Genomic DNA, 15063 nt, shown 5'->3' with positions numbered 1-15063 from the left:
ACACACAAAAAAAAAATACACCCAGCTTGCACTGCAGTGAACCAGGATGGTGGATGAAAGTGAGCGAAATTCTGATTAGAAGTAAGCTTAATTAATTATTTACTGAAAAGTATCAATAAAATAGTAATAATTAAAAATGGACTATTTTACCCAATATTTATGTGTTTTTTTAATTAAGAGTATTACATTGTTATCTTAGCAACATGCTACAGCTAACTGTCACTGATTCATTTGTAAAAACTGATTTATTGTAGAATTGATTTCTAAAATTCACTGCAGTCGAAACAACAACAGAAAATATTCAGCTGAAAAAAATAATTATATTTTGGCCGAATAGTTTTGGAGTGCCAAAAGCAATGACCAAATAATTGATGCTTTATTAGCACTTTTCCAGTTTTTTGACTGTGTAAAATTTGTTTGGCTGAAATATTGAAAGAAGAGTCGTTGCTGAAGAAATTTATTTCGACTAGTTTAATTCTCACCTGAGAACACAACACCCTGAACAGTTCAATTACCCAATTATGCGAATTTAATTATCAAGACTATGATTTCTTTGTCATTAGAGCCAGGCTGAGTGAGGAGCTGTCAAACGTGCTCGCAGTCTAGGCGGTCACGTGCATGCATGCAGCATGTGAAGTAAACAGTCTGAACATGCCAGTGGCTGCGAGCAATAACCCGCTGTGTTTATGAGATTCACCATATGCACCATTTAGATTTTCACATTCCTGTCTCTCTGGTGCAGACGTATGGGAGGAATTGTTTGCAGGTGCACACAGTGCATTCATTCTGGGTACCTGTATGCATCTATGTGTATTGCATCATGTTTGCATACATGGCTCTAAGCATGCATGAGTGTTAGTAAACCTGACAACTGCCCTCAAGCGCAGGTTTGCATGTTCTCTGCGTGGCTGCGAGCGGATACTGACGCGTGGGTGCACGTCTGTCAGTAGACCCCTTTAGGTCTAACAGAAGCCCCACCTCCTCTTTCCCTCGCTCTCTCGCTATCTCTCCCGGAGGCAGGCTGAGGCAAATTGAGTCACGAAGCCCGAGCACGTGCCAAAGGCAGCCCTGAGCGAATTAAGATGCAACTCTCCTCGCCACCTAGCACTGAGGCGGGGGATTCCTTACACGTGAGCGACTCTCCTACTTTCCCATCACATTCTCATGCTTTCTGCTTCTTTAGCAGCTTAACAGGGTTCGATCCGTGCATGCCTCCTCCATTCGTTTTGTCTGTTTTAAAACAGCCAATTAACAGGAACCACAAAGCGATCCAAAAACATATCAGGCGAAACTTCACAGCTATTGATTTTCATTACATTTCTGTCTGGCCCCAACTAATCCGATATGTGCTCCGCCAATTAAAGGCGCAGGAGCTTTGAGGTTCTGATCAATAGTGGACGTCCTCAGCGCTCACAAGGTTTGACTTCACACACGGCCAGATGAAAGTTGCTAATTACTTAAAAAACCCGTTGACACCAAGAACGATAACTATAGAGATAACTATATTATCGTCCACACCAAAACACGGTAACGTTTTGTTAATTATAAACAGCGTGCTGCAGTTTTGTCATCTACCACTTTAAATGCTCAAGCTCTTTAAAGTTGGATGGATTCTGATTGGCTGTCAATGGTTTTATCGTTCATCAGCTGGAAAAAAAAAAATTCTGAAAGTGATTTCTCTGTGTCATTATCGTTTTAGTTGTGATGTGGACATCTCTATAGAATTTGAGTGAATATGAAAACTCACTGTTATAGTAATCATTATAGATATCGTCCTTGGCGTAAATGACACTTTTACATAAAGCTAATGAAAGGTAACTGGTTTCAGACCGGATTCTACATTTTTGGCCACATTAGTGATATTCCAGGGAAATTTCACATACAATAAAAGTCCATTGTTTATTGTCAATAGCGTAGCGAATCGATATATGAAGCACAACTCACACAGAAGTCATTTTCAAACCAAGCAGTTTTCTGTTGATCAGCACAGAGAATTTTAACTTGAACATGAGCGAAATCTGTGTATGGAAATTTTCGCCATCACACAAAAAAATTTGCATTCCTATTAAAATTACTAGATTTCGACTGAAATTTCACCAAGCAACGATAAATGTAACTTCACCTTGCATGCATATGGCATTGTGATGTTATGTATATTTAAACTGACAGTAATTTGTAACCAAAAAAGCAATCAGAAGTCATTCATTTTCAATGTGAGCTTGCGACTTGAGTGCACGTGATCTGCTGTATGATTAAGTTGGATGCCGCAATCAACTAGGAACCTCTCCTAGCAAACTTCAGCCAATGAATCACTGTTAGAGTCAAACTAAAATCAATCGTTTGAAATGCTACAAGTGGATTTAGGAATCACAACATTATAATGTATATCATAATGTACAGTATGAAAAATTAATATTCATTTTGAGATTTGCAAAACATTATTAACAATGCCACAATATTAATTATAAATAATGTTTAAAATGAATAATTAATGTAATGTTTTAAAGATTAACTAAGTGGAATAGATGATTACAAAGGCAAATTTAAAAACAGGGCAAATGCGCATAAACTATTAATATTCAATATTTACATATAGGTGAATTAAAATATGGTAACATATGGCAGCATGAAATTTAATTGCAATGATGTGATAGCAGCTTAAAATGTGATAAAAAAAAAAATGCTCCAGATTTGCTAAGCTTGATTGAAGGGCTGCATACTACGCACCATACGTGAAATTTTTTTCAAGCAGTTTTTTTTTTACTTTCGGACACAGCCATTGAGCTATTTTTACACCTATCATTGAGAATGAAGCGGCTCTAAATAGCATTCACACAGCTGTCAATAAAAGGCAATGTGCAATTTCCTGGAAATCAGCGGCATATGCTCCACCGCAGGCTGACTGAGCAAACAAGCAAGGTATGAATCCTCAGCGGCAGGTTAATAATGCAGAAAGGGATGGAGAAAGAGAGAGCCGGGCATGGAAGAGTGCTTTTGTTTGCTCTCGTCTTGAATTTTCCAAGCACATGGTCCACCAGAGGCTGTTATGTTTACATGCGTTGGGACAAGATGCTCTAAGGGAAAGTGACTTTCCACACCACCCTGACATATACAGGAGAGATGGGAAAGAAAAATAAAGGAACATGGACACAGAGTGTCTCTCAGGAGAGGAGAAAACACATCCTGTATGATCAAATCAGAAGAGGTCAGAGGTATAATGAAAAAGATATTGCTCTTCATGCAGTCTGGGAATTAGTAAAGCTAATGAGCTCCATCTACAGCAGCCCTCCACCTGAGCTCCTCCCACCACTTCACATGCACACACACACGCCAATACATAATCATACATTATATCCAGAGTGGGATCATGCAGAAGCACGCAATCAGGCAATCACCCATTCTTAGTGACCTTGACCTTTTGAAATGAAAGGGTTTCATGTACTATGAAAACAAATTGAAACTTTTATAACTGAAAACTTCTCCCAAGACCAAAAAAAAAAAAAAAAAATCAGAAAAAAAAAAACAACTGAAAATTTAATATTGGAAAAAAATAGCAATAAATAAATAAACAGTAAAAAAAAAAAGGTTAGTGGACATTCAGAACAACCTGTTTTATAGCTTGCTTGCTTATGTATGTATGTATGTATTTATGTATTTATGTCTTTATGTATTCTTATTTTACTGAGATTATAACCTCCAAAAAAGTGAGCCCTAATAATAATAATAATAATAATAATAATAATAATTCCATTAAAAAATAAAAGATGAATAAATCCTATGACCATTTAAATTATCCTAACCCAAATACAGTATAAATACAATATAAATAATATCATTTAAATGAATAAATTAAATTAATATTTTGCGCAAAGACACGTAGTAGTAGTAGTCGTAGTAGTAATAATAATAATAATAATGTGTTATTTATAAACACCTTTCCCAAGCTCAAGGTTGCTTATATAATAATAATAATTAAAAAAATTAAAAAATGAATAAATACAATAGCCATTTTAATTATTCTCACTCAAATACAGCATTTAAATGAATAAATTAAATTATTATTTTGCACAAAATGCATATTAATAATTGCTTATATAATAATAATACATTAATTTTAAAAATAAAAACTGTATAAATAATATGATAATGTTCTTATTTAAATACAGCATATTTATTGTAGAAATCATATTATTCGTATTAATAAATTAAATGAATATTCATCAATATTTATGTGTATAAACTCTGACTAGAATAATCCCTCTTGAAGTCACTCTTGTGAAAAGAAAAGTCTTACCGTCCGAGTCGATGCTGTTGAGGGCGGTAGGGGGGATGATGGACACTTTGCACTGGCCGAGGGGACATTTGCGGGGGTAGAGATCCATGCATGCCGTGTGCACCTGTCCAAGCACAGACAGCTTTTAGAGTTCACAAACTCTTTGAACTCAAATAGTCATAAGGGATTCTGGGATATGTAGTTCATACCATGGCTTTGCACCACAAACAACGCCAATCCTGCAAGCGCAGCACGCTGCCACAGGTTTTGTCGCAAACGGCACACTTAGCACTGACAGGCAGGTTGCCTTCCAGCCATTGGTGTGGCATCGCAATCTACAGGAACAGAATATAATAAAAATGTACACCAGCAGACCCATAGACCAGACTTCTGCTATTCAATCAAAGGTTATGCATTAGCTCACTGAACTACGGGCTTTATGAGACTCACCCCATCCTCGTCCTCAATGATGTCCTTGCCGATAGAGGCCAACGTTGTCCATTTGCAGTTGTTGGTGGCCCTGACTGCGCATCTTTTGTGGGCCTTGAATTTACACACTGCAAGAGAGTAATGAGAAAATTCCTTACGAGTCTGGCCAGCAGTAATCTTGAGCTGCTTCTACGACAATCAAGTATTTTAATTTCAGCAGAAGAAACATGAGGTGATAAAAGACGTCTGGAAAATGCTTCTTAAATCAAGCTAAAATTAAACTGCACAATATACAGTGATCAACTGAGGGGAACACTGAAGAAGTACTTGAAAACCCAAATGCTAATAACTAACTCCTTTCTTTAATCAAAGAACAGGGTCACGAGGAGAGGACCAGCACTGTACAAATAATCATTATCTGTCATTCTGATGGATTGGCTTTCTGTCAGGCTCAATTATAATTCTTTGCTATTTTCATGTTCCTAAAACATGTATTGCATGTATTAATCAAAAATACAGTAAAATTGTAAAATATTATTACAATTTAAAATAACCGTCGTCTATTGCAACGTATTTTAAAATGTAATTTATTCCTGTGATGCAAAGCTGAATTTTCAGCATCATTACTCCAGTCTTCAGTGTCACATGATCTTCAGAAATCATTTCAATATGCTGATTCGATGCTCAAGACATTTTTTATTATTATCAATGTTGAAAACAGTTGTGCTGCTTAATATTTTTGTGGAAACCATGATTTTTTTTTCAGGATTCTTCACAAAGTTCCAGCATTTATTTGAAATAGATAAATTTAATAGATAAATGTCTTTACTGTCACTTTTGATCATTTTAATGTGTCCTTGCTGATTTAAAAAAAAAAAAAATCTTACTGACCCAAAGTTTTCCTAATTTATATTCATACAATTCCATTTGTAAATGTAGATTTTGCCTTGATATTCCCAATATTAACATTTTCAATAAGTGCATTTCTTTTATGACACTAAGTAAGCCAGTTACATTATTTGTGCAGCATTGGCAATAACATATGCAGTATTATTTTTCAAGTTTAGGTCTATAAAGTGACAAAACAATCTACAAATCTACATTTCTAATCTCTATTAGCATCCATTACTCTAGAAGTCTTTCTAAAGTATGGAAACAATGGCCATCTTATTTTTTTTATCCATCATGACAAAGTATTTTATATTATCTATTAATTTCTTCTAAATTCTGGAAACTTTTGGCTAACTCAACCTCTAAACCACACGAGTGCTGTTTTTGTCCTCACCAGTGGTGTGGGTGAGGTCCAACAAACTAATGGCCGACAGTTCTTTGTTGATTTCCTCTATTAAATTGCATTGCAGGTCTAATCAAGTTAGCAAAGTTCATCTGGTCGTTTCCAGAAGGAGAATTAAGTGGCTGATTGATTGGCTGGCTGGCTTCCTCCTCCATAATGTACACGTCAGCACATTATCGTGGCCACCTCCATTCCTATGAACTTAAAATGTACACTCAGCCGTTTCCCGACACAGATGCTGCAATTAGTGCAGATATCTCTACAAGAGAACTAGAAAAAAAACATCCTGTACGTTCAGGCTCCGAGCTGTTCTGTACAAGCAGGGCTGATTGGCGCCCACAGTCCAAGAATCAGACCCTGAAAAAGCCTCAAATCCAGTTAAATCAGCCCATCTCAGTGCCTGAGCGCATTACGCCTCCATATGCTGCCGGGGCTTCTAATGTCCTGCAGGATTACACAGATTTGTGGCGACACGGCTAATCACGGCAGCGCAGAGGCACATTTAGCCCAGCCAAGCCCTGCCAGCCGGGACGCCACACAGTCACCACAGAAAGTGTTTCCTCCCTGGCGTATTCCAGCAGCAGAGTGAATACTGCATGGGCTGATCGGGGCTGTTTACGGGAAAGGAAGCTCAGCGCTCACGGTATGTCAGACCGTGAGAATTTCCACTTTCTACAATGCTGTTTCTCAATAATAAATGAGGAGCCTCATCAATTGAGACGAGACGAGAGAGCGCGCGTCCTCTTCAGAGAATCATACCGCTAATCAGAGAGCGCTTCATCTCGCTTGGGCTCCGCACTCATCTTGTAATCAGAGCTGGTCTACATGGCTCTGAAAACAAATCTCCAATAAATCACTCTAATGTCATTTTCAGGGCTGTTAGCAAACCATTTACAGACAATTCAGTAATGCCGAGTAAACTAAGACTGTTTACGATGCGCTGCTAATGGACAGGATGTCTCTGTCAAATTAGAGAGTGAGAAATATCGAGTTTGCCTCTTTTGTTGGGGCCCATGTCTCACATCATTCCTTATTGATTGGCTGCTGCAGGAAATCGAAGTGAAATATAAGCAGCAATGATCGTTCTAAACTTCAAGTCTCTCAACTTGGTGAACCCTGCTGAAAGACCAGTGTAGACCTGCATGAATTCCCATGCTGGACCAAACTGGTCAGAACTGGCAGGTGAAGCTGGTTAAGCAAGTAAAGAAGTTTTGTTGGGACACCAGCGCATCAAAACATATGCTGCTGACCCGCTGACCGCTGAAGTCTAGCCTTTGTGATCCTGTTAATTCCCAGTGCCTTGTTTGGCCAACATGATTATGTGTAACCAATTTAGAGTTGTAGTACTGGTGCTTGTAAGACCGGAGAAGAGTCCACGATCATATTTTCAGGGTCTTGGTCTTCTCAGGAGCATTTGGACTGACACGACCCACTTCAGTTCTCATTTTTGACTCAGACTCATCCCTTTTTTTGGCCTCTATCTTGACCTGGACTCAACCCCGTTCTGTTCTCGGTCTTGACTTAAACTTGACCCTGTTCTGGTTTCAATCTTGACTCGGACTGAACCCTCTTCAGGTCTCTGTGTCAGTCGACGCATGCGTGTGGTGCTGCTGATGCAGAAGCCGTCGTTCTGACGATGAACCCGGATGCGCCTTGTTTACAAGCAGAGGAATGCACACGCATGTGTCATGAACGTGCGTCAAAGTCTGACATGGAAGAGAAGAAATTGTTGAATAAATTCATTATTTTTTGTTTTCTTTGTGCACAAAAAGTATTCTCGTAGCTTCATAAAATTCAGGTTGAACCACAGATGTCACATGGACTATTTTATTGATGTCCTTACTACCATAGTTGTGTTGCTGTCTATGCAGGGTCAGAAAGCTCTTGGATTTCATCAAAAATATCTTAATTTGTGTTCCGAAGATGAACGAACGTCTTACAGGTTTGGAACGTCATGAGGATGAGTAATCAATGACAGAATTTTCATTTTTGGGTGAACTATCCCTTTAAGTATCGGTCTTGACTCGGACTCGACCATCTTCCAGTCCTGATCTGGACTCAGACTCAACCCTCTTCTGGTCTTGGTCTTAATCCAGACTCAACCTACTCAGGTCTCGATCAGGACTCAAGACTCGAATGAGCTGGTCTCGACTACAAAATCAAGCTTGAGTTGATTTTACAAGAATATGAACTAATTTCCAATGAACTACATTTTGGAAGTCAATAAGCTGATATGATTAAGAAATAATGATGCATGCTTGCTACTATATATCAAGAAAACCTTCATCTGTGACTATAGCTCATGTCATGTTGGAATGATCACATTTTTCATTGTGGATGTTGATTGTACAATTTAATTTGGATGCATAAAGTATTGTGTACTATTAATGAAAATTAGAGATGAAGCATGTCAGAAAATACCACCTATTTAGCCAGGTAATGAAGCAGATGCTTTGCAGCAGTGCAAGAAAGACAAATACATAAAGCAACAACTACATACCTAAACTATCTTAATTTTGTTGCATTAGTGCTAAAATGCTTCCTTTATTTGTCAATAAGCCAAAAAGACAGGAAGAAATATGAAATTGCTTAACACAAGCATTTCTTCTGTCCAGATCCTTTTAAATGCACATTTGTGTAGGACGGATCTCAGGCTGCCTGGCGGATATCTCGGCATGGATGAAAGAACATCACCTACAGCTCAACCTGGCAAAGACAATTGTCTTCCCTGCCACTCCAACTCTACAGCAGGATTTCACCATCCAGCTAGGTTCTTCTACAATTACCCCATCAACATCGGTCAGAAATCTTGGTGTAATCTTTGATGACCAACTGACCTTCAAAGACCACATTGCAAAGACTGCTCGATCTTGCAGGTTTGCACTGCACAACATCAGAAAGATCAGGCCCTTTCTAACGGAGCATGCTGCACAACTTCTTGTCCAGGCCCTTGTCATTTCTAGGCTGGACTACTGCAATGCTCTTCTGGCTGGACTTCCATCAAGCACAATCAAACCTCTACAAATGATTCAGAATGCAGCGGCACGACTGGTCTTCAACGAGCCCAAAAGAGCCCATGTTACACCTCTCTTTATCTCCTTGCACTGGCTACCGATTGCGGGTCGCATCAAGTTCAAGACATTGATGCTTGCATATAGAACAGCCACAGGCTCAGCACTCGCCTATTTCCACTCACTACTACGAATCTACATCCCCTCCAGAAGTCTGAGATCCGCTAGTGAGCGACGCCTCGTGGTACCATCACAGAGAGGCTCAAAATCACTTTCCAGAACATTCTCGTTCACCGTTCCTGGCTGGTGGAATGATCTTCCCCACCCCTATCTGGAATACTGAATCCCTGACAATTTTCAAGCGACAACTGAAAACTCATCTCTTTCGACGCTACTTGACTTCATCCTAAATTAAAGAAAAGAGAAAAAACTTTGTCTTTCTCTTTATTCATTCCTTCCCTTTCTAGCTTGTATTTATTTGAACAATGCCTGAAACTTGGCATTACGAGCACTTCCTGTGTCTGTTTGCCTCTTTAAGAAGAATCGCTTTATGTATTCCCCAATTGTAAGTCGCTTTGGATAAAAGCGTCTGCAAAATGACTAAATGTAAATGTAAACTTATAAGGAGGACTTAAATGATTAAATTAGATTAGATTAAAAGCAGAATGTTTTTACAGTTTAACACAGCCTTATTGATTTTATAAAACAGTAAATTAAGGAAACATTGAAACATTATTTTATTAATCAAGTGCATTAAGTGCCATCCACAGAATAAACAGTCCAGAGTCATAACTGTTACTGCATCTGTACTTCAGCACAGCTAGAGTGCTAGAATCAGCATCCAGGACCGGAATGATCAGTTTTGTAAATAATCTTTCTTGTTCACTCGGTAGTCCAGTCTAATGCCATTGTCTGCGAACAGCCGAAACAAAAGCAATTTCCACGTGAACACAAGCGGCTTGAAGATGGTAATGAGAGGTTTGTTGAAAGAAATGAGATCATCTTTCCACAGTAACACATACAGTAATTAATACTCAGGAGTGAGTCTGCTTGTTGGAAAGGCAAACGCTGTGACAACAGCACTGGAAAGTGCTCCTTAATTATCGCTCTCTAGACCACTGCGACCACACATAACCACACCTTTTTGCCTAATTCAACGTGACCCCAGGAAACTGTCATACTAAATGGCGTCTTGATGTTTTGGTGGAAAATCAACATTAGGAAACATTAGGATGACGATAATAACGAGGCTTGTATTATTCACAAAGCAGTGTGAGTTTCACTTGAATTTCTCATTAAAACTGAGGAGTGAGAGGCTTAGTATTTTTACTTCCTGCTATGTGAGAGCCAATGACAGTCAGCCGAGTTTAATGAGCACCATCTGCATATCTCTGAAAGTAATTAGCACTCTCTTTCCACATGATGGCTGCATCCGAAAACTTAGGCAGCTGACTTGCTGCCTCGCTGCAGTATGAGGCAATGACTTTGCGAGCAGCGATTTTGCACGAAGGCACCTCATGAAACTGATTTCGGACAGGCTTCTTAGGCAGCGTTAATGGTTTAATGATCTACAACAAAATAGAACGAGTTTTTGTGATAACTAAACGAATATTTAATTACTATAATACTGATTTCTCGATAGAAATAACATCAAAAGTGCAAAAAGTTAGTTAGAAAAATACATTTACACACAAACTGACCACCAAACGCAACTTTCAGACGCCATCTTTATTTTTTAGCTCAACCGTCACGGAATGGAACGCACAGGATTGTGGGATATCAAAGGCAGCGAAGGATACATCTATGCTGCCTTCAAAATTCGATCAGAAGAAGGTACCTCCGGAGACAGGAAGTAAAGCAGAATTTGGATTTGGCCGTGCCTTGATGCCTTCCTGCCTTAGAATTCTGCCTCCGAAGGCAGCATTTTAGAGTTTTCGGACACAGCCGATGTCACACCATTAACATGCATAATGCATGATTCTGGATGCAGTATTTTTAGTGAGAGCGTTTTAATCTGCCAGCATGTACTTTGAGGTGCTTCTGCATGTAGTTGACAAATAACAAAAAATAGCCACAAACTTCAACATCAAGATTTTATATGAAAACAAAATATATAGAAAATACCTTGTACAAAGAATGTACAAGGGAAAGTATATATTTTAAGTGTTGTGATTGGTCACCAGTATTTTAAACAACTTTGATTAATTAATTTTATTTTATTTTACAGATTAGCCTTTAATTTATTTATTCTTTAAGCACGTTCATATTGTGTACTATTCACTGGTTCATGTTATTCCAAAAAAATGTCTTTCTAATCTTTTCATCTTTCTAAAAGTTTAAGCCAGTCACCTGAGTCATAAATGCTATGTGTCTGATCACTCTATATTAGAACTCCTTGTGGCAAATAGGGAATATAAGAATGAATACCTGGTAAAACTATAATATAATAAGTATTATTTTAGTATCATTGATATACTATTATAGTTTATGTTAATATTATGAATTAGATATTATTTGTATATTTTCAGTTTGATTTTCATTAAAGTTTTAGTACTTTTGTTGCATTTCTTTGACATTTTTATTCGTTTTTTAATTATGTGTATATAATTTTTTTTATTTATTGTTTATTACTAATTTATTATCATTTTTATTATCAATGTATTACTTTTATTTAGTTTTGGTTATTTTAGTACTTCAAGTTAATCTAAATGAAAATGATACATGTTGCCTTGGTAACTAGCTGAAATAAAACAATTTTTAAAAACATTTTTTAACATTTTATTTCAGTTCATGTTTATTTTGTTTTAATTAATGATTTGTTATGGTTTTGGTTTTAGTTTTAGTTACAATTTTAGTTTTAGTTGAAATTTTCATGATCCGTACACTGCTACAAGTTTTTTCATCAGAATACACAGCTACTTTTGAACTACCATCAGTTGAAAAACATTCTTTTTGTCCACTTAACAGTAGGATCTAACCGAAGTTAACCAGGCAAACCCCGACTACCGTTACTTTTCAGTCCTTCCCCTTCAATCCTTCCCCTCCATTCCCCCTTTATAAGATCCAAATAATTCCAGACAAATAATATCCAATCTCATTCTACAAGCCCATTCTTATGGTCGAATATCCTATTTTGCTCAAAATATGTCCGATTACTGAAGCACAATAGGCTGTGATTGGTGTTTGAAGTTGACTTTATGTGGTTCTGCAGCAGACAGGTGGAGTGTTCAGGATACCTGTTTGAAAAGGATTTTTATATCTCCAATCTCAACCGTTTTCATCTGATTGATGTGCATTTTAATATAAAAAGACATCATATCCTTGAAGTTCAAATTAAACAAATAAAATCTAGTGTAGCGTTAGTTCTGGCAGGTCACGTTAGTCAAGCTCGCATCAGCTGACTCTCAGCTGATGCTAGGCTGCATGGATGCGCAGGGAGTTCTTGCCCAGAACAGAACCATACCGCCAATCCAAACTGTATGCTAATTGTCAATCATCTTTGACAATAGTCGTCCTGACAGAAAGACAGATACCCGGCGTCAGTGTATCGATTTATTATTGCATTGCATTTCCGTCCGGATCTTTTCCCCACCTCAATTAGCTGTGCTTCTGCACTAAGCAGCTCTGACCAGTGCAACGCACTCTAATGTAGCCCTGAGCCATTTCTGACCACCCTTGACCAACTTTGATGAAAATATGACACCTTTGGGGAAGGACAGTGAGCGGAGCGAAGCAGCTCCATAATCAAAGGGATTATCTGACATGCGGGTTTGAGAAAGAGAGAGAGAGATGGGCAGACACCTACCTTCACAAGAGAGGCCATGAGAAGTGACCCCTGAGAGGCTGTCCCGACAGACATTACAGAAGGTAGGGCGAGCGTGGGAGCAGGCATACCAGTTGTGCATCCCTGAGAAATGTTCCACATTAAACTGTGCCGTCTAGCAAAGGAGAAGTTAAGACAAATTGGCAGTGCCAGGATAAGACTTTTTCAGAGCCCTTAAAATAAAGGCTACGTTTTTCAGCTCTCATATACACACACATGCAACACACACAGACTGACACACATTTAATAACCACAGGTGTACGACACGCAACCCTCCTGCATGCAATATCACTCTCCCTGACAACAGGTTTCCCCCTGCGCTTCCGGCATGGGCATCTACCTGCAGCACCCTGATGCAACAGGACAGTGATTTAAGAGGCCAGTTGTCAGTTTGATGTGTCTTGAATGTTAAAACGACTGAATAGGGAGGATGGTGCCCGCAGTCAGGGGTGCCAGCAGAGCGCTGGAGTTCTGGGTGTGGTATTGCAGAACACGGGGGCTGAGAGTCTTACATAACCATCTTCATCTCAAGTGAGCGTACACTCAACGCTGCAGTCCGCACATTAATTTACTGGTGTCAGATGCTAAAAGCCACCACATGCACACATGCACAATTAGAGTTGGCGAATTAGCAACAACAATCAGAGCAAAATTCCCTTTTTCCAGAACTATTTTTAAATGGATAACATGATATTTATGCATAATATTTCATTATGAGAGAAGAGAAGAGGAAATCTGAAAGGAGGTCTGTTTAGAAGCTGGATTTGAACAAACAAAGCATGTGGCGAAATACACAGGACCTGATTGAAAACAGTTAAGGGGATTCTAAGGCATGCATATTCAGCTTCTAATTTCCAAGGAAGTGTGTTTGAAAAACAACAAACGTGCAGAACGATAGTTCAAGATGCAACTCAAGTCAAACTGCACTCTTACCTCGTAATGCTCTCTGGACTGAACCGATTTCAGCGAGCTGATCCAGTCCTCCATTTCTTTCCTGTTCTCGGCGCACAGGATAAGCCTTCGGAACGGTGTAATTACCTACAGGGAGACAGAGATCCGGGGAGATGAGAGCGGAGCGTCTCACCCGCCTGCCTGACTGACTGCGACTGACAATGAGATCTCACCCTTCCCGCTCTTTAAGACGAGGCTCGGGACAAGCCGCCCCCACCCACCCCTCGCCTCCTCCTCGTCTCCTCTTTAACGGCCACCTCCACCCCTCAGGTCTTTTCCTCTCGACTCGTTTCGGATGCTTGAGCGAGATTTAGGCTGACAGGCGGAGTGCCCGAGAAAATGCTAAAAGCCTGTTTTATAACAGGGGCAGCCTCCATGCGAGTCAGCCTCTGCGCTTTTAATACCGCTATAATTTATTGATAACACCACCCTTAACATCTCCACACGCGGCAGCACGACAACTGTTTTCACTGCAAGCGCATGGTGAAGCAGGTGATACACTCTTGAGGGAATTACAGCTTACCACCTGCACTGCAACAACACCGCAGATTCCATTTTAAATCATTTTCTCATTTTGGGTTTAAAGAGACGAGGGACAAATTTAGGTCATTTTTTGTTCGATTTAAAATATTTTATAAATGCTCAATGCAAAATAGGACATTTGGTGCCCAGTTATCTCAGGATAAAACAGTGGGAATTCCCAATTTACAGTTTGGATTCTGATTTTCGATCCTCAGATGTTGCTCTTTTATAGCTCAATAGGCTTGACTGAGATCTGAAAATGAAAATTCTACCATCATTTACTCACCCTCGTGTCATTCAAAAGCTTAAGACTTTTGTTCAACTTCATCTTCAAATTAAGATATTTTTAATAAAACCTGAGAGATTTCTGTCCCTCCATTGAAAGATATTCCACCAAACCTTCAAGTTCATAAAGACACCATAAACGTACTCCATATGAATCTTCGGAAGAGACACAATCTCTTTATATGACAAACAGATTTAGGCTTTTATTCATATTGATGTTCATATTGACAAACAGATATTCATATTCATATTGACGAACAGATTTAGGCTTTGATTCATATAGGGCTCATTGTATGTGATAGGCAGAAGCTCAAATGTGCTTGCTTGATGCAAACGATGAGGTTCCCTTTCATGGGAACTTTGAACTGCGTCCTCTAGGGGTCGCTATGGGGGAACGCCTCGTCGTGACCCGTGTCTGAAGCATACATTGAAAAAACACCAACTCGTTGGCCGGCGACAGCCATGACGTCACTAC

General features: G+C 39.0%; 1 protein-coding gene across 1 annotated transcript in view; it reads right to left on the bottom strand.

Annotated features, from left to right (window-relative positions):
• The window catches only part of LOC107670897 (diacylglycerol kinase eta-like), a 54276-nt gene that overhangs the window by 29237 nt on the left and 9976 nt on the right, over positions 1-15063 (bottom strand). Inside the window, exons 2-6 of the mRNA XM_016463704.1 lie at positions 13764-13868; positions 12813-12945; positions 4724-4830; positions 4483-4608; positions 4295-4397 (exon numbers count right to left, since the gene is read on the bottom strand). Coding sequence (XP_016319190.1) covers positions 4295-4397; positions 4483-4608; positions 4724-4830; positions 12813-12945; positions 13764-13817 — 523 coding nt within the window. The 5' untranslated portion in view covers positions 13818-13868. The remainder of the gene's footprint in view (positions 1-4294; positions 4398-4482; positions 4609-4723; positions 4831-12812; positions 12946-13763; positions 13869-15063) is intronic.

The sequence above is a fragment of the Sinocyclocheilus anshuiensis genome, unplaced genomic scaffold, assembly GCF_001515605.1.
Source record: "Sinocyclocheilus anshuiensis isolate Anshui unplaced genomic scaffold, SAMN03320099.WGS_v1.1 scaffold1366, whole genome shotgun sequence".
NCBI classification, from domain to species: domain Eukaryota; kingdom Metazoa; phylum Chordata; class Actinopteri; order Cypriniformes; family Cyprinidae; genus Sinocyclocheilus; species Sinocyclocheilus anshuiensis.
Note: the sequence above shows the minus strand (reverse complement) of the source record. Positions and strands in the feature narration are given on the sequence as shown.